Raw genomic sequence first — 20,566 nt, 5'->3', positions numbered from 1 at the left:
TTTCCTTTTTCAGAACATTGGGACAGTTCCCCATTGTCACTGCAGGAGATGCCCAGGTAGGTGCAAAACAGCAGCAACAGATTCAGCTCAGGACAGCACTTGCTGCCTTCAGTGTGGAAGGAAATGTGAAAGGCTGCATAACTAACTCTCATGAGGTCCTGCATAGCCACGGGAGTATGAGTTTCCTTCAGGACACAAGGAATGCTGCTGGGTTACATTACTCCATGTGTCAGAGCAGGTGATGTTACTCCCAAATAGCTCCTCTGGAGACCTGACACAAAACATTTGGGATAGCCTATATAAGCTGGCAGTGTGCACTTGCAGCCTGAAAGTCCAATCAGATCCTGGGCTGCATCAGAAGTGTGGCCAGCAGGACCAGGGAGGTGATTCTCCCCCTCTGCTCTGCTGAGACCCCACCTGGAGTACTGCATCCAGTTCTAGAGCCCCTATTACAAGAAGGATGTGGAGATGCTGGAGTGTGTCCAGAGAAGGGCCACAAGGATGATCAGAGGGCTGGAGCAGCTCTCCTGACTGAAAGAGTTGGGGCTGTTTAGTCTGGAGAAGAGGAGGCTCCCAGGTGACCTTCTTGTGGCCTTCCAGTATCTGAAGGGGGCCTACAAAAAAGCTGGGCAGGGACTTTTGAGGCTCTCAGGAAGTGACAAGACTGGAGGTATGGAGCAAAGCTGGAGGTGGGGAGATTCAGCCTGGACGTGAGGTGGAAGTTGTTGAGCATGAGAGTGGTGAGAGCCTGGAATGGGTTGCCCAGGGAGATGGTTGAGGCCCCATGGCTGGAGGTGTTTAAGGCCAGGCTGGCTGAGGCTGTGGGCAGCTTGATCTGGGGTAGGGTGTCCCTGCCTATGGCAGGGGGGTTGGAACTGGATGATCCTTGTGGTCCCTTCCAACTCTGACTGATTCTATGATTCTATTCTATGATAATAGAATAGCACTAAGGGTATCTCAGGGCTGAATCTTCCTTGCTGAAGCTGGTCTTAAAGAAGAAATCATAAACCATTTGGTGTCTTATAGTGACAAAATTACTATGTGTCTTTGAGTGTGAAATTGGGAGCAATGGCCCCCAAAGTGCAAGGAAAATATTTAATGTTCCTCAGAGATCAAACAGCAACTCAAGTAACCCTGCACTAACAAAGATGGGGAAGGCAGAGCAGAAACAAAATAGAATCTGTCCTGGTCTCGTTCCTGGCCATGTAGCTTTCTGCTAGGACCTTTCCTTAATACCTAGTTTCTAGATGGGCAAAGAAAGCACAACAAATAACAGAGCAGGATAAAGCAAAGAATAAAGTATCCCACTCCTGTAATTACTGAAAGTGCTAAAGCTCTTTGAAGCACTGTTGCTTGCATAGAAAGTAAAACAATGGTTAAATATCCCATGGTATACTGGGCTCAGCCCATCTGAGCAAGCTTTGATGGTAGGCTTGGAGTAATTCCACACCATGCTCTATCACACTGCAAATAATGCTGCACAAGTAATAACCCATGCAAGATGAAATCAGTACATCTGCTGGTTCTGTCTCAGCTATAACTTCTTCTGCTAATCATAGAATCATAGAATTATAGAATCAACCAGGTTGGAAGAGACCTCCAAGATCATCCAGTCCAACCTATCACCCAGCCCTAACCAATCAACCAGACCATGGCACTAAGTGCCTCATCCAGTCTTTTCTTGGAAGACCCCAGGGACGGTGCCTCCACCACCTCCCTGGGCAGCCCATTCCAATGCCAATCACTCTCTCTGTCAAGAACTTCTTCCTAATATCCAGCCTATACCTACCCTGGCACATACTGCTCATCTGGCTGCATGATGGGGAAGGTGTATGCAAGAACCCCAGCAAAATAACAAAGGACATGGGAACTCTGCTCAGACAAGGATTTTTTCCCCCTTTTGTGCACTAATAAACACAAGGTTTAAAATCTTCCAAAGTCATTAGAATAAAGAAAGATCCATCCATGATATTTTGACAAGCTCTTAGAAATGTCTGCTAAAACTACTATTTCTGTTTGCTTCATTGCAGGAGACTGTACAGCATACATTTACCAGCTTAAGTCCCCAAAAACCTCTTCAAAACCCAAATCCTTATTAGCATCACTTCTTCACGCGAAGCCCCTCAATAGGGTGAACAATTCCACTGCCAACCTCTAGTCATGAAATGTTACAATTGTGAAACAGATTTTCTTCTAAAACAAACTACTAAACAGAAAATCCACTACTCAATGACAAAAACAAGGAAGAATCAGGAAATGAGTCATGCTTAGTACTAGTGTCAAGCCTCCAACATCTGAACACCTGAGAGAAGAGCAGCTATGTACTTAGGTGCCTACTGAGTGACTGCAGTTGTTAAACAAGTCCAGTGAGTGTGTATTAACTTTGTTGTGACTGACTGTGGAAAGCTGAGCATTTGAGGCATTTTAGAAATAGTTGTTGCACTCAATTAGTAATTTCCTGACTTCTGCAGTGTTGTTCTTAAAACACATCTTATTTTTGCATTAAATAATCCTCTCATCCATTGCAGAAAACAGCTGACTGCAGGGAGAAAAGCAACAGATGTTTATTGTCAGTTGATGAAAACAGTGTGGCAGTGATGACAAGGAGTCATAGAATGTCAGAGGCTGGAAGGGACCTTGAAAGATCATCTGGTCCAGCCCCCCTGACAGAGCAGGATCACACTGGAATGCATTCAGGGCATCCACAACTTCCCTTGGCAGCCTGTTGCAGTGACCTGTTACCCTCACAGTGAAAAAAATTCTTCCTCAGGTTTACATGGAACCTCCTATGCCTCAAGGAAAGGAGCTGAAAGAATCTAATCCTAACCAGAATTACCAGAAGTATCATTGCACAGTGATCAGAAATGGACTTAGTTCTCTCCTTATGCACCATCCCAAGCTGCTGCCTCAGTAACAATAGCTGTGAGCTGTTCCTAAAAGAGCATTCTACATTTTACTTAGAAGTTGATACAGGTACTAATGACACATCAAAACCAACCATGAGTATCTTCTGAAAGCAACACCAAACTTGCAAACTAATATTAGTATCTCTTGGTCTATGTCAACTTAGGTATACATAGTCACAGTAGAGCATTCAGTTGCCTGCTTGATTGTGGCGAGAAGGGGAAGCATCCTGATGTTTCTTTGTGCTCTGTGTTGGTATAATTAGTTCTAGTCTGGACAAGTAACAGACATGAGAGAGAAAACAGTGAAACCCACCTCTGCATAATGAGTCTTCTGAGCCAGTGGTTGTTCTTCATGTGATATTTCATCCAAGTGGTTCTTTAACAATTGCTTCAACTTCTCAATTTCTTGTTCACATTCTTCTGTTTTCTGGACAGCTTCCTGTGAAATAGGTAATCCTATTTTTAATTAAGTAGCACAGAACCAAGGAATCCTCATAAATAACTTTAATGAGGCAAAACAGAAACAGGGTAGTCAGTAATGCAAGAAACTTGTACTGAAGGGTACTGAAACCTCCTTTGCACCTGTAGTTATATGTAAAAGAAACTGTTTGCTCTGCTAACTTTGCACAACCTTATCCACGCTAAGTTTATCATTCACTTGCTAAAGACAAACTGCTCTACCTGTAAGCTGAACTATGGTGTTCTGCCTAGGAGCACATAGACTATCATCATAGAATGGTTTGGGTTGGAAGAGACCTCAAAGATCACAGTATCACAGTATCATCAGGGTTGGAAGAGACCTCACAGATCGTCAAGTCCAACCCTTTAGCACAGTGCTCAAGGCTAGACCATGGCACCAAGTGCCACGTCCAACCTTGCCTTGAACTGCCCCAGGGACGGCGACTCCACCACCTCCCCAGGCAGCCCATAGGCAGAGACACCTCCCACTAGAATAGGTCACTCAAGGCTTCATCTAACCTAGCTTTGAACACCTCCAGGGAGGGAGCATCCACAACCTCCCTGGGCATCTTTGCTTACTCCAGAGTAGAGCTATAAATCTGGCTAAAAATGGAGCATATTCAATCACACTGACTACAGTTTAGAACAGGTTAAAACAAAGAGAAATTACAGGGTTTCATATCAAGTTAGAAAGCCTACCTGGTTTTTATTGGTGCTTAGGTCTTTACTGCCAGCTAGTTCTGCACTGAACAAAACCAAACCGTGCTGTATGGCAGGCAAACACTGCAGCTCAGAGGATAAGCCAACCACACTATCAGATAATTTGAATACTTCCAGTAAAAATGGTCAGCATTTCCATTTTCTATGAGCTTCCCCTTCTTCTGTGGCTCATAGGAAAAGATATTTGTTAGGAACAGCCAGGGAAATGCTACAAAGAGTCCAACAGCAGGGCCACAAGGATGATGAAGAGATTGAAACATCTGTCTTATGAGGAAGGTCTGAGAGAACTAGGGCTCTTCAACCTGCAGATGAGACTGAGAGGGTATCTTATTATTTGGGCTCCCCAGTTTAAGATGGACAGGGATCTGCTGGAGAGGATCCAGCAGAGGGCTAGGAGCATGATTAGGGGACTGGAGGGCATGGCTTATGAGAAGAGGCTGAGGGACTTCGGGCTTTTTAGCCTAGAGAAGACTGAGAGGGGATTTAATCAATGTTTATAAACATCTGAGGGCTGGCCAGGAGCTGGGGGGGCAGGCTCTGCTCACTTGCTCTCTGGGATAGGACAAGAAGCAATGGGTGTAAGTTGCAGCACAAGAGGTTCCGCCTCAACACAAGGGGAAACTTCTGTACCGTAAGGGTCCCAGAGCAGGCAGGGATAGCATTTGTTATGGAAAAGCTTAACAAAAATGAGCACAGTCCGTCATCAAATATGCAAATACTGCCAGTCTCTTGCACAAAAAAAAGTAGAAGCAACTGTGGCTTCCAGCTCCTCTTCCTGATGACGTTACTGATGTAGGGAACAATAGGTGTGGTACTTGGCAGGTCATCATAAAGGACAGAGGGTAACATGCAACACAGATGTAAGTCACCCAAAATCCTGCCTCAACACATTTATAACACCTGTTACAGGTTTTGTTTCTGTTATATTTATTCTGGTGTTCCATCCCAACTTAATTATGCAGAAGTTACTAGTGCAATGTGCCACCACACCACAGACAGTAAGATATACAGACAGCAACATAACAACAACATAGAATCATAGAATCAACCAGGTTGGAAGAGACCTCCAAGGTCATCCAGTCCAACCTAGCACCCAGCCCTAGCCAGTCAACTAGACCATGGCACTAAGTGCCTCATCCAGTCTTTTCTTGAAGACCCCCAGGGACGGTGCCTCGACCACCTCCCTGGGCAGCCCATTCCAATGCCAATCACTTTCTCTGACAACAACTTCCTCCTAACATCCAGCCTATACCTACCCTGGCACAACTTGAGACTGTGTCCCCTTGTTCTATTGCTGGTTGCCTGGAAGAGGCCACCCCCCACCTGGCTACAATGCCCCTTCAGGTAGTTGTAGACAGTAATAAGATCACCCCTGAGCCTCTTCTTCTCAACAGTGAGATATATAGACAGCAAGAGAACAAGGGGACACAGTCTGGAGTTGTGCCAGAGGAAGTATAGGCTGGAGGTTAGGAGGAGGTTCTTGACAGAGAGAGTGATTGGCATTGGAATGGGCTGCCCAAGGAGGTGGTGGAGTTACCACTCCTGGAGGTGTTCAAGCAAAGCCTGGATGGAGCACTTAGTGCCATGGTCTAGTTGATTGGACAAGGCTGGGTGCTAGGTTGGACTGGATGATCTTGGAGGTCTCTTCCAACCTGGTTGATTCTATTATTCTATGATATGGGCAGACACATCCAAATACTAGAATTTCAAAACTAATCCTTGGGGGAAAAAAAAAGTAAGTCTGTATCTATTTGGTCAGGAAGTTTGCTTTCCATTTAGTTTCTTCTCCCTCAGGATTCTTGCTGCTTTTCTAATGCAGCACTCAAAATGCCACCCCTTAAGAGCTTTGTTATGCCTTAGCTGGTGTTAGACTTGTACTGTAGCATTCCCACTTTCAACCCATTCAAGAGGACTGCACAGTTTGATACTCTAGCTGCCAAGAATTTCAATTTTCACAAGCTATTTTCTCACAAAGAAATTTCACTCAGCAACAGATTGCTGGATGCCTGTAAGATAAAAGGTAAACGCTGAGTAAAAAAGGTTTACAGCTGCTTCACAAAGGAGAGCAATCTCAACCTTGACCTAATGGTCCACATAAATCAGTTAGAAGTCTCATGATAACACATCATAATTGCAAAGCACCCTCTTTTCTATAGTTTTGAAGTGCTTGGAAAAGTTAATCTGGCAGCTCTCTGAAAAAGGCACATTTTACCACATCCATTTTTCAAACAAGAGATTGTACGGACTAAAAAAACCCCAAAAGATTATTGGGATCATACAGATCTCACATCGTGTCTGGTTTTTTCCTCAACTCCAAACTGGAGAAGAGGAGGCTCAGGGCAGACCTCATTGCTGTCTACAACTCCCTGAAGGGAGGTTGTAGCCAGGTGGAGTTGGTCTCTTCTGCCAGGCAACCAGCAACAGAACAAGGAGACACAGTCTCAAGTTGTGACAGGGGAGGTACAGGCTGGATGTTAGGAGGAAGTTCTTCACAGAGAGAGTGATTGGCATTGGAATGGGCTGCCCAGGGAGGTGGTGGAGGCACCATCCCTGGAGGTGTTGAAGCAAAGCCTGGCTGAGGCACTTAGTGCCATGGTCCAGTTGACTGGATAGGGCTGGGTGCTAGGTTGGACTGGATGATCTTGGAGGTCTCTTCCAACCTGGTTGATTCTATGATACCACATGACTAAGGCACATTCATGTTTCTCAGTGTGGTGCCCTTAACTTCACAGAATTTCTTAGATTGGAAAAGAACTTCAAGATCACCGAGTTCAATCATCAGTTTCACACTGACAAGTCCTTGACTAAACCAAATCCCTCAGCACAACATCTAATCACTATGAATTGCTATGCTTGGAAAGGACCACCAGGGTCAGCCAGTCCAACCTTCATCCCAGCAGCCTTCAGCACTAGACCATAGCCTCAAGCACCACACCCACTCTCCTTGGTGTTTTGGGTTGGATGTTGGGAGGAAGTTCTTTACTGAGCAGGTGGTCAGGCACTGGAACAGGCTACCCAGGGAGGTGGTGGAGTCACCATCCCTGGAGGTGTTGAAGAAGAGCCTGGCTGAGGCACTTAGTGCCATGGTCTGGTTGACTGGCTAGGGCTGGGTGCTAGGTTGGACTGGATGATCTTGAAGGTCTCTTCCAACCTGATTGATTCTATGATTCTTCTAAGAGACCTTCTGAGGGCTGGAGTTTGCCTGCCTCAAAACAGCAAATTAACCAAGTGACAGTTATAGAAAATGATCACTTTCCTGGCTCACAGATTTGGGAATATCATCTTAAGTAATAGACATTTTGGCATTAATTGTTAGCAATTTCTGCCCAATGGCTATCAGCAAAGAATTTCCATGTTCAGGGTAAGTTTAAGGACCTCATTATAGCCTTTCAGTATCTGAAGGGGGACTACAAAAAAGCTGGGGAGGGACTTTTCAGGATATCAGGGGTGACAGGACTAGGGGAAATGGAGCAAAGCTGGAGGTGGGGAGATTCAGACTGGACGTGAGGAGGAAGTTGTTGAGCATGAGAGTGGTGAGAGCCTGGAATGGGTTGCCCAGGGAGGTGGTTGAGACCCCATGGCTGGAGGTGTTTAAGGCCAGGCTGGATGAGGCTGTGGCCAACCTGATGTAGGGCAGGGTGTCCCTGCCCACAGAGGGGGGTTGGAATTAGATGATCCTCATGGTCTCTTCCAATCCTGATTGATTCTGTGTGATTTGAACATTGCAGATGTGAGCACCTGCATGTAACACTGGACTTCAACCATCAGTTGAGCAAATCTGGGTCATAAGACATTTGGGCCTTCATTTCTTCTACAGTGTGCTAAAACACATGCTATCTGTGACTGAAATGAATTTCCAGTGTGCCTACTTGTAGTTTCAAATAACACAGGGTAAAAAAACAACCAAACAAAAATATCTCTAGGCCATTACTTAGAGGTGTACCAGTTGCATGTCAAAACAATATCATCTGCATAATTATAATAAAGGTGGTTGCTGACGACACCAAGCTGGAGGCTTGGCTGATCCAGCTGAAGGCTGTGCAGCCATCCAGAGAGACCTGGACAGACTGGAGGGCAGAACACAGAGGAACCAGATGAGGTTCAACAAGGACAAGTGCAGAGTCCTGCACCTGGGGAGGAATAATAAACGCCACCAGTACAGGCTGGGAGTTGATCTGCTGGAGAGCAGCCCTGTGGAGAGGGACCTGGGGGTGCTGGTGGATAACAAATTAACCATGGCACAGCAATGTGCCCTTGTGGCCAAGAAGGCCAATGGGATCCTGGGGTGTAGTAGGAAAACTGTGATCAAGGGAGGTTCTACTTCCCCTCTACTCTGCCCTGGTGAGACCTCATCTTGAATAGTGCACTCAGTTTTGGGCTCCCCAGTTGAAGAGGGACAGGGATCTGCTGGAGAGGGTCCAGCAGAGGGCTACCTGGGTGAGTAGGGGACAGGAGGGCATGGCTTATGAGGAGAGACTGAGGGATATGGAGCTTTTTAGTCTGGAGAAGAGAAGATTGAGAGGGGATTTAATCAATGTTTATAAACATCTGAGGGCTGATCAGGAGCTGGGGGACAGGTTCTGCTCACTTGCTCCCTGGGATAGGACAAGGAGCAGTAGGTGTAAGTTGCAGCAAGAGAGGTTCTGCCTCAACACAAGGGGGAACTTCTTTACTGTAAGGGTCACAGAGCACTGGAATAGGCTTCCCAGAGAGGTTGTGGGGTCTCCTTCTCTGGAGATTTTCAAGGCCTGTCTGGATGTGTTCCTCTGTGATCTGTGTTAGATAGTATTTTCCTGCTCTGGCAGAGGGGTTGGACTCGATCTCCTTGGGTCCCTTCCAATCCCTAACATCCTCTGATGCTGTGATCCCGTGGTTTAGGTGACAGCAAAAAAAAAAGCCAGCAAACAAATAATTACCTCCAGTAGATCATTTTGTTCCTTAGTAATTTCTTCTAATTTCTTCAATTCTCTCAAGAGTTGTCTTGCTCTTTGGAAGACTGAGAAAGGTTGCATTTTCATGCCAGGTAGCTGAAGCGCTTCTTGGTAGGACTGCATATTAACAATAGTCTCTTGCATGGGACCAACGTGGTCAAGTATAACCTATTAGGACACAGGACAGATAAACAGATGTAATACCGAGCTGAAAACAAAATGATCAACACTGAAAATTCATACTGCTGTCATGATGTGCAAAAGTTGTCTTTAGTGAGTTTCCCATCTAAGAATGAAGCGCAGGCTGATCTCAAAAGTAGTAAGTGAAAACCCACGGTGAAGTTGTCTAAAGCAAGAGGAAAGCACAGCTTCCATCTGCATTTCTACTCTTTCTGCATCATTTCTCCTCTTTCTGCATATACATACACAAATTTTGTACAGAGCCAAAACCAGGTCACATTCAGGTTAGTTACTGTTTACCCAACACGTCATTTCAAAGTAGTGCATCTTTGGCAGTAAAGAGCTTAACCAGAAGCTGGTGTGAACCCCTTGATGTCACACTTGCCAACTCTCTTTTTAATTGTTTGCTTTTTTGTGCTGGAAACCAGCCATGAAATGCTCTGCTTTAAAGGTAGCCATTTCATAGAATCAGCCAGGTTGGAAGAGTCCTCCAAGATCATCCACTCTAACCTAGCACCCAGCCCTAGCCAGTCAACTAGACCATGGCACTAAGTACCTCATCCAGTCTTTGCTTCAACACCTCCAGGGACGGTGACTCCACCACCTCTCTGGGCAGCCCATTCCAATATCAATCACTCTCTCTGTGAAGAACTTCCTCCTAACATCTAGCCTAGACCTCCCCTGGCACAACTTGAGACTGTGTCCTCTTGTTCTGTTGCTGGTTGCCTGGCAGAAGAGACCAACCCCCACCTGGCTACAATGTCCCTTCAGGTAGTTGTAGACAGCAATGAGGTCTCCCCTGAGCCTCCTCTTCTCCAGGCTGCACACCCCCAACTCCCTCAGCCTCTCCTCACAGGGCTGTGTTCCAGACCCCTCACCAACTTCCTCACCCTTCTCTAGACACATTCCAATATATCTTGAATTGAGAGGCCCAGAACTGCACACAGCACTCAAGGTGTGGCCTGACCAGTGCTGAGTACAGGGGAAGAATAACTTCCCTGAGAGTTCAAATTTGTGTGATACTCGCATTTCAAAGTCATATACTAAGAACTTGTTGATGGTAGTTTGCTGTCACAAAACAGCCTTATGCTTGTGAAAGTGTATTTACATTAATTCATGCATAAATTTAGGGCAAAAGGTCAAGGCAGAATTTTCACAGACCTGTCCCTGTTTAAGTTGATCTTTAGGAGAAAACTCTAACAGATCTTCCGACGACAGGATTGTCTTCATTTTGGCAACGTCCTTCTCAAGCACTTTCATGTGAGATTCAATATCATCCAATTCCTAGATTTTGGGAACAGAGAGAATATTTACACCTAATAGAAACAGCAGAGCCAGCTTGCATTTTTTTTTTGCCTTTCACTTAAATTTAAAAAGAAATACTGAAAAATAAGTGGAGTCTACAGAGGTTATGTTATTAGATGCTACTAATCAAATGTCTAGTTATTATAAACTAGGATGCATCACAACTTGACAGAATCACAGAATCTAAGAGCCTTGAAAGGGACCTCAAAAGATTGTATACTCCAACCCCCCTCCTGTCAGAGCAGAATCATCTAGAGTATCACAGTATCACCAAGTTTGGAAGAGACCTCACAGATCATCAAGTCCAACCCTTTACCACAGAGCTCAAGGCTAGACCATGGCACCAAGTGCCACGTCCAATCCTGCCTTGAACAGCCCCAGGGACGGCGACTCCACCACCTCCCCGGGCAGCCCATTCCAGTGTCCAATGACTCTCTCAGTGAAGAACTTTCTCCTCACCTCCAGCCTAAATCTCCCCTGGCACAGCCTGAGGCTGTGTCCTCTTGTTCTGGTGCTGGCCACCTGAGAGAAGAGAGCAACCTCCTCCTGGCCACAACCACCCCTCAGGTAGTTGTAGACAGCAATGAGGTCACCCCTGAGCCTCCTCTTCTCCAGGCTAACCAATCCCAGCTCCCTCAGCCTCTCCTCGTAGGGCTGTGCTCAAAGTCACACAGGAACACATCCAGGTGGGTTTTCAATGTCTCCAGAGAAGGAGACTCCACAGCCTCTCTGAGCAGCCTGTTTCAGCTCAATGACACCTTACACTGACTTTTTCCTTGGGTTCATGTGGAACCTCCTATGCTCCAGCTTGTACTCACACAGGCACACAGGAGGATATTTGCTCCCCCTTCTGGAGGTATTAAGTATCTAGGGTCACCTGGACTACTTTACACTCTATACATCCCTGAAAAACCACCTTACAGTAGTGACAAGACACTTCCAGTGGTGACAGCTATCAGGGCAGCAAAATGACACTGTTGCGCCTATCGATATGAAGAGTCTAATGTTAGATGGAAAACGGATCCACATATATTACAGATTCTTGTGAGGCAGAGACACAGAACACATTAGGTTGGAAAAGATCCTGGGAGGTCTCCTGTGCCCGTTAGAGTGAGGAGTTTGCAGACTGATTCTGAGATGAGGATTTTACCCCAGCCTTGGACCCCTGACCTAGTGTTTCACAGAATCAGTCAGGGTTGGAAGGGACCACAAGGAACACCTAGTTCCACCCCCCCTGCCATGGACATGGACACCCTACCCTAGATGATCAGGCTGACCACAGCCTCATCCTGCCTGGCCTTAAACACCTCCAGCAATGGGGCCTCAACCACCTCCCTGGGCAACCCATTCCAGGCTCTCACCACTCTCATGCTCAACAACTTCCTCCTCATGTCCAGCCTGAACCTCCCCACTCTCAGCTTTGCTCCATTTCCCCTAGTCCTGCACTCCCTGAGAGCCTAAAAAGTCCCTCACAGATTTTTTGGAGGCCCCCTGCAGATGCTGGAAGGCCACAAGAAGGTCACCTCGCAGCCTTCTCTTCTCCAGACTGAACAGCCCCAACTCTTTCAGTCTGTGCTCACAGCAGAGCTGCTGCAGCCCTCTGAGCATCCTCATGGCCCTTCTCTGGACACACTCCAGCATCTCTACATCCCTCTTGTAATAGGAGCTCCAGAACTGGATGCAGTACTAATCTCACTGGAAATAAAATCCTTCCTGCATTTCTCTTCCTAAGCATGAAGTTCCACCAATACTCCTGAAGAGCTTAGTTATATACCAACCCCTTTGTGATTAATGTCCTCACTTGGCACACGTACAACAACAAAAAGACCTCTTTTTCTGTCCAGGCAACATAAGCTGTATTTCTTAACACATGATGAAACACAGATAAAAGGTACTTAGAGATCAAACTTACATGAGCTACATGCTGGATCTGTGGAAGGATCTCTGCTATCTCATGCTGTACAGTTGCTACTTGTTCACCTATTTCATTCAGCTCGTGCATTACACTGTCTGTTTCAAAGACTGGTGCAAGCTCCTCCAGCTCCAAGTAAACACTGTGTAGAAGATTCTGCTTTTGCTCTGAGTCTTCCAAAGCCATCTGGAGACACAGTTAAGTGCTTAATGTGAGCCATCAATAGTGAACATTAAAATCTCACAGAGATTAGAACCAGAAGGAATCTGTTTTGATTTCCTGTATGTCATTGACCATTGTACATATTCCCAAATGCTCATGTTGGACTGAAACACAGGAACTGAACTGCTGTATCCCATGGGCAGAATACTGAGGTCAATGCTATGATTATAAGAGAATAAATTAGATAAAATAAGGCTACATGAACATGACAAAAGGCATGAAGAGGAACATTTCAAACTCAGAGAAAAGTCTCATGCCCAAAAAAGTATGAGATCCTAGAGAAGATTCCTCTCTGTCTTCTATGCCATGACCAGGGTGACTCAAGTAAACAAAAACAGAAGGCATGCCAGGCAGATACCTGGTAAGAGTGCCCATCTGCCTCCAGATGGCAGCTCCTCACAAAGTACTCCAGAAAATAGCTGGTCACCTGTGCATGATCATAGAATGGTTTAGGTTGGAAGGGACCTCAAGGATCACCCAGTTCCAACCTCCCACTAGAACAGGTTGCCCAGGGCCTCATCCATCCTGGCCCTGAACACCTCGAGGGAGGGAGCAGCCACAACCCCCCTGGGCAACCTGTGCCAATGTCTCACCATCCTCACTGGAAAGAACCCTTTCCTGACATCTAGCTTGAATCTGCCCTCTTCCACTTTAAACTCTTTACTCCTTGTCCTGTCATGACAAGACCTTGTAAATAGTTCCTCCCCAGCCTTCCTGTAGGTCCCCTTCAGATACTGGAAGGCCACTAGAAGGTCTGCCTTGAAGCCTTCTCCTCTCCAGGCTGAAGAGCCCTAACTCTTGTAGCCTGTCCTCATAGCAGAGCTGCTCCAGCCTTCTGATCATGATCACAATGGGAAGATTCTTCCCATTTCCTGCAGCTAACTGCAGCTTTTGGATTAATGACAGCAGATCCCCCCATGAAGAACCATGAGGGCTGCATACAATGCACTGAAGGAAAGACTCAATGCAATTTTCAAATCCAGTAGTTTCCCAGTCCAGAACACATAAAACACTCCAAAGCACAAATGCAGGTGACAGTAAGCTTTGGTCACAAAAACATTCATACATTTTGGAAATCACAATCTCTCCTTTCTGGCTTCATGCTCTGTAACCTATCAGTCCTGAAACAGCCAACTACTTCTTGTAAGGAACTACAATTTTTAATACAAAAATCTATGTATCAGAGCATCAACTTTCTCTCTCATGGCCTAAGCCAACAAGAGGATATCCACAGAGCTTGAATTTCAAGGAGGAAATTGCCAGAAAACCTCTTCAAATTTCTTTCTGCAGTATTACAAATCAGAATGCTATTCGAGATACAGCCCCTTGCAAACTACAATTCACTTCAAACTTCCCATCTAACACAGAGACATCAGAATACCACTTTATTCTTCTTTTTTGGCTCACATACAGAAGATGCATATACCACATACACACAGCCAGTAAGAACTGTTTACAGGCATTCAGTAGGCTAGCAGAGGACAATCATATTTGTCCTGTAGGGCAGCACTTTCACAAGTGAGATATGTCCAACACCAAAAAGTATCTATCTGTGTTTCATGACTTTATAACTCAGTCACTTAAAAGATTTACTGAAAAAGGTAAATTATCCATGTCAGTAAGACTTAAGAATGCAAAGCTGTGCCTGTACAGAGCATCCAGTTTTATCAGGACCATAGAGCTGCATTAGCACTCACCTGGAGGTCATCAGTATGCCTGCGTAAGCTTTTTGCAGAGTCAGTTTCAATATCTGCTCTTAGCAAGCAGCTGGTGTTTTCTATCCAAACTTTAATGTTCTTCAAGAGCTCATCATACTCTTCCATCTTGTTGGCAGCCTAGGAAATGACAGCAATTAAGAAACAGGCACGAGAAAAAGGCATTTCTATTCACTGTATAGGATAAACACATCTATGGATAAGAAAAACAGGTCAGTTAAATTAGTATGGTGAAGTCAAGTTTTTTGACACCAATAGCTCCAGACTGTCCTCTCATGAAAAGTAATTTTAGTGCTTACATGCTTAGGTTACTGTGCTAGTTTGAAGCTAGCTGGGATATTTTGGTGAGAAGAGTTAGATTACAGGCTGTTAAGAGGAAACAATGGTGATGGCTACTGCACTCATAGGCTTGCTGAGATGTATAAGAACAAGAACACAAACATAGATAACACAGTTGCACTCTGGTTTTTGGCTGTCTCCCTTCTCTCTCTCTAACCTGCTGTCTGTGTGGCTAATCTGTCTGCTTCCTAACCCCTCTGGCCAATCCTCCAAACTCACCTTGAACATAAGGCAAAGTCTGGGGTAAGGAAGAGGGGTGGAAAGGAGGTGGAAGGGTGGTTGAGAGCCCCTCCTGGGGACTCTGGTTTCTGGGAGGGATGTTGTGTGTCTCCATTACCTTTTAACTTGTCTATTTCTGTCTATAGCTGCATAGATTGTAACTATCTGCTTGCAGATTGTGCTAAGCTGTAAATATAAAGCATCATTCCTTAATTTCCAGCTTGGCTGAGTCTACTCTGGATGATTTTCTTAAGTGTGTGTGTGTGGGGGCAGGTAACACCCAAACCATCACAGTTACACAGTGGCATTGGTGCAATTTATATGGCAGTATTACTTTAATAGCCCATTAGGAGATTCATAGAAAACCATCTCTTCACCCATCCAGTGGAACCATTCCCTAACTAACCCCCATCCACCACGGTGCAGGGCAGGTCCTTTTGGAGTACCAGATGGAAGCGATGCTTGCCACTCCAGAAACTCTTAACTACAATAAGCCAATACACATAGAGCAGGCTTTTGACTCTTTAATCATTTGAAAGCCTTTGATGACATTTACTGCAAAAAGTGTTTCTTTTCCTTTCCTCAGTAGGATGTGACTTCAGACTTGCTATTTGCTTCTACCTTGTTTAAAATGGCAGTTCTGCGCTCGGCGAGTTGAGAGACCTCTTGGTACTGCTGAAGTGGGGTCACTAAGATATCCATTAGCTCCTGAGCATGGCAGGAATCTTGCTCTACTATATCATGCACTTCTGCATCCAGTTCATTGAGTTTGTAATGCCAAAGATCCAGCATATCCCAGATTTGCTGCAGGTAGAAAAAAGGGGAAATGAAACATTAAGGTCAGGCTCAAAGTTAACAGCAGAGTTATTTGTCCTTCACGTGGGGCATGTGGAGTTGCAAAGACTCAGGAACTGATAAGATGAGAATAGAACACTTTGCATCTACCAGAGTGATTCACAGTTGAAAACCCCTGTGTGTTTCCCTGAGAGAAAGTATTCACCAGCTAAGTGCTTGCTTGTACATCTCAATTACAGATGTGAAATGGAGAAAGACTTTATGCTCCTGCTAAACCAGACTCTGTAGAAACAACCAAAATCTTTTAACACCCACAACACTTTTTTGGCACGATTACCTTCTGAACTTCTTTGGCTTTTGCAAGGTTTTCACTCTTCTGTTGTAACATCTTTTCAATAGCTTGAAGGCCATTATTAATAGTTTCTGCTTTCCTTTTCAGCACATACTGAGGAGAGCTCTGCAAAATTTCCAAGCTAACCTGTCAGAGTAAAGAGAAAATTATAGGGGAGATAACAAAGATCTGTTTGTTTCTGTGCACCATCTCACCAAAAGTTGTCTAATTCTTTTTATGCTGCTCTTAACAAGCAACTTAAAACCACAGGAATGGAGTTACATTTGCAAAGAGAAATGTTAGTGTGAGCAGGTTCAGCATCCACATGTTGTTCAATCATTCCTTCTCACTTAAAAATGACTGCTCATGAAAGGCAATCCCTGAGTAACCAATAAGACACCGCAACTCCCTGTGCACCATCTCACCAAAAATTGTCTAAGTCTTTTTATGCTGCTCTTAACAAGCAACTTAAAAACACAGGAATGGAGTTCCATTTGCAAACAGAAATGTTGGTGTGAGCAGCTTCAACATTCACATGTTGTTTAACCATTCCTTCTCAGTTGAAATGACTGCTCAAGGAAGGTGATCCCTGAATAAACAATAAGACACCGCAACTCCCTGTGCACCATCTCACCAAAAATCGTCTAAGTCTTTTTATGCTGCTCTTAACAATTAACTTAAAACACAGGAATGCAGTTACATTTGCAAAGAGAAATGTTAGTGTGAGCAGCTTCAGCATCCACATGTTGTTCAATCATTCCTTCTCACTTAAAAATGACTGCTCAAGAAAGGCAATCCCTGAGTAACCACTAAGACACCGCAACTCCCTGTGCTCCGTCTCACCAAAAATTTCTAATTCTTTTTAGGCTGCTCTTAAAAACACTTAAAAATACAGGAATGGAGTTACATTTACAGAGGGAAACGTTGGTGTGAACAGCTTCAACATTCACATGTTCTTTAACTATGTCTTCTCACTTGAAAATGACTGCTCAAGAAAGGTGATCCCTGAATAACCACTAAGACACTGCAACATCCTGTGCACCATCTCACCAAAAATTGTCCAATTCTTTTTAGGCTGCTCTTAACAAGCAACTTAAAAACATAGGAATGGAGTTCCATTTGCAAACAGAAATGTTGGTGTGAGCAGCTTCAACATTCACATGTTGTTTAAGCATTCCTTCTCACTTAAATTTGACTGCTCAAGAAAGGTGATCCCTGAATAACCAATAAGACACCGCAACTCCCTGTGCACCATCTCACCAAAAACTGTCCAATTCTTTTTAGACTGCTCTTAACAAGCAACTTAAAACCACAGGAATGGAGTTATATTTGCAAACAGAAATGTTGGTGTGAGCAGCTTCAACATTCACATGTTGTTTAATCATATCTTCTCAGTTAAAAAGACTGCTCAAGAAAGGTGATCCCTGAATAACCACTAAGACACCGCAACTCCCTGTGCACCATCTCACCAAAAATTGTCTAATTCTTTTTAGGCTGCTCTTAACAACACTTAAAAACACAGGAATGGAGTTCCATTTGCAAACAGAAATGTTGGTGTGAACAGCTTCAACATTCACATGTTGTTTAATCATTTCTTCTCTGTTGAAATGACTGCTCAAGAAAGGTGATCCCTGAATAAACAATAAGACACTGCAATTCCCTGGGTGCTTCCCCTGGGCTGCCCCTTTCTCAGGTGTAACAGGCTAACCATGCTGCATTGTAGAAAGGGTCACATTTAAATTCATGCTGTAAGAAACCTAGGCTGGCATCTTTATGTCTCAGCTGACAGCTATTACTTCTATGTAAGAAAGGAATGTGGAAGAACATCAATATACATTGGGTTTCTAAACGCAATAATAAAGTAATTTAAAAAATTAAATTTAGATATTAACTAAAAAGGCTTTGAGCCCCATAGAGTATGAAGAACTTCATTTTATTCTGCAGAACCATAGAATCAACCAGGTTGGAAGAGACCTCCAACATCATCCAGGCCAATCTAGCACCCAACCCTAGCCAGTCAAGTAGACCATGGCACTAAGTGCCTCAGCCAGGTTTTTCTTGAAGACCTCAAGAGACGGTGCCTCCACCACCTCCCTGGGCAGCCCATTCCAATGCCAATCACTTTCTCTGCTAACAACTTCCTCCTAACATCCAGCCTAGACCTACCCTGGCACAACTTGAGACTGTGTCCCCTTGTTCTATTGCTGCTTGCCTGGCAGAAGAGACCAACCCCCACTTGGTTACAATGTCCCTTCAGGTAGTTGTAGACAGTAATAAGATCACCCCTGAGCCTCCTCTTCTCCAGGCTAAACACCCCCAGCTCCCTCAGCCTCTCCTCATAGGATTTGTGCTCCAGGCCCCTCACCAGCTTTGTTGCCCTTCTCTGGACATGTTCCAGCACCTCAACATCTCTCTTGAATTGAGGAGCCCAGAACTGGACACAGCACTCAAGCTGTGGCCTGACCAGTGCTGAGTACAGGGGAAGAATAACCTCCCTTGTCCTACTGGCCACACTGTTCCTGATGCATGCCAGGATGCCATTGGCTCTCTTGGCCGTCCCTGGGGCTGTTCAAGGCAGGATTGGACGTGGCACTTGGTGCCATGGTCTAGCCTTGAGCTCTGTCGTAAAGGGTTGGACTTGATGATCTATGAGGTCTCTTCCAACCTTGATGATACTGTGATAACACAGTTGGTAGTACACCAATTACAGTATCACAGAATTTAGGCAGGGACACCCTACTCCTCTAGATCAGGCTGGCCACAGCCTCTGCCAGCCTGGCCTTAAACACCTTCTGGGATGAGGCCTCAACCACCTCCCTGGGCAACCCATTCCAGGCTCTCACCACTCTCACGCTCAACAACTTCCTCCTCATGTCCAGGCTGAACCTCCCCACTCTCAGCTTTGCTCCATTGCCCCCAGTCCTGTCACTCCCTGAGAGCCTCAAAAGTCCCTCCCCAGCTTTTTTGGAGACCCCCTTCAGATATTGCAAAGCTACAAGAAGGTCACCTCGCAGCCTCCTCTTCTCCAGACTGAACAGCCCCAACTCTTTCAGCCTGTCATCATAGCAGAGCTGCGTCATGGAGGGTAGCAGAAGCCCTTAGCAGGCCTCCCTGTTGTGAAGGTTATAGTGTCTCACATTAATGCCAGGAGCATCGCAAAACCAAAACAGTCCTTCAGTCCCATGAGAGAGTCTCTCCCGAGTCGAGATAAAAGGTAACCAATGGCCACTGTTTTGGCTAGGGGGAAGGGCAGTTCTCATGCCCGCTCCACACCTGGTGTGGGCCGAGCTTGGGGTGGTCTTAGAAATTGTTTTGGTAAGAATTCTCCAATGGTATGGATTGATGATAACTTTGTGCCAATCTGTAAGAATAACGTAGAATAGCCTGGACTGGTGGGTTACACCTCTTTTGAACACTGTAAAACGGTGTGCCTGCCTGGATCGGGAGCTTGCTCGCTTGCTTGCTCGTACCTGCCTCGCTCCTGCCGCGGTGACCTCTCGTTTCCGATCGGCCCTGCCCGACGAGGGCCCCGCAGAGGCCTGAAGCCACTTGGGCCCGATCCTGACGAACAAAGGGACACCGCCCAAAACCTCGAACTTTGCTGAACTGAACTACGGAACAGTGAGTAAATCAGAGGAAAGACTCTTCACCTAAAGGCTGAATAAAGACTCAAAAGAACTCTAAGAAAATCACAGACTCTCCTTTATCTGCTATTTTCTGAACTGTTATTCTACAACCTCAAACCCAAAGAACTCAGGTGGGGAATTTAGTTCGGGAGGGGGATCTCCGTGTTTGAGCAATAAATCACTTGAAATCCACAAGTGAGCCTTCGCCTATTTTCCCCAAGACCTCCCAAACTACCTTCCGTGACAAGCTGCTGCAGCCCTCTGAGCATCCTCATGGCCCTTCTCTGGACATGCTCCTGCACATCCACATCCCTCTTGTAATAGGGGCTCCAGAACTGGATGCAGCACTCCAGGTGGGGTCTCAATAGAACAGAGTAGAGGGGGAGAATCACCTCCCTTGACCTGCTGGCCACACTTCTCCTGATGCAGCCCAGGTTCTGGTTGGCTTTCTGGGCTCCAAGTGCACACTGCTGGTTCATTTTGAGCCTCTTGTCCCACAGCACCCCCAGGTCCTCAGGGCTGTTCTCCAGCCAGTCACTGCTGAGCCTGGATTTGTGCTTAGGATTGCCTCAACCCAGATGCAGGACACTGCACTTGGTCTTGTTAAACCTCATGAGGCTATTTAACATGTTTGTATTTCCTGGTATATAACTAAACCAATTTCCAGTTCCACTATGATTTATTTTGTTTCCTAAATGCAGTATCAAAAATACCAAGGTAATTAATACCCTTTTCCACTACCCAAATGTAAAAAGCAAATGGCATCCATTCTCCAGGATCAGTTCCTTAACACATAACATATGCATTGGGATAACCTTTTATCTCTGTAAATGAAACAACACCACACAAACCCAAAGCATAAACACTGTTTTAGTTTCCTTCTTTAATGCCTACCCAGTTGCTGGA

The 20,566-nt window shown here is 45.3% G+C and overlaps 1 protein-coding gene across 1 annotated transcript in view; it reads right to left on the bottom strand.

Moving 5' to 3' along the window:
* LOC135182850 (nesprin-2-like) overlaps positions 1–20,566 on the bottom strand; it is a 277,205-nt gene that overhangs the window by 116,820 nt on the left and 139,819 nt on the right. Inside the window, exons 57-63 of the mRNA XM_064157392.1 lie at positions 16,041–16,181; positions 15,530–15,712; positions 14,333–14,470; positions 12,414–12,599; positions 10,358–10,480; positions 9,002–9,184; positions 3,220–3,345 (exon numbers count right to left, since the gene is read on the bottom strand). Of these exons, the coding sequence (XP_064013462.1) occupies positions 3,220–3,345; positions 9,002–9,184; positions 10,358–10,480; positions 12,414–12,599; positions 14,333–14,470; positions 15,530–15,712; positions 16,041–16,181 (1,080 nt within the window). The remainder of the gene's footprint in view (positions 1–3,219; positions 3,346–9,001; positions 9,185–10,357; positions 10,481–12,413; positions 12,600–14,332; positions 14,471–15,529; positions 15,713–16,040; positions 16,182–20,566) is intronic.

The sequence above is a fragment of the Pogoniulus pusillus genome, chromosome 1 (genome assembly GCF_015220805.1).
Source record: "Pogoniulus pusillus isolate bPogPus1 chromosome 1, bPogPus1.pri, whole genome shotgun sequence".
NCBI classification, from domain to species: Eukaryota; Metazoa; Chordata; class Aves; order Piciformes; family Lybiidae; genus Pogoniulus; species Pogoniulus pusillus.
This window is presented reverse-complemented; position numbering and strand designations above follow the sequence as displayed.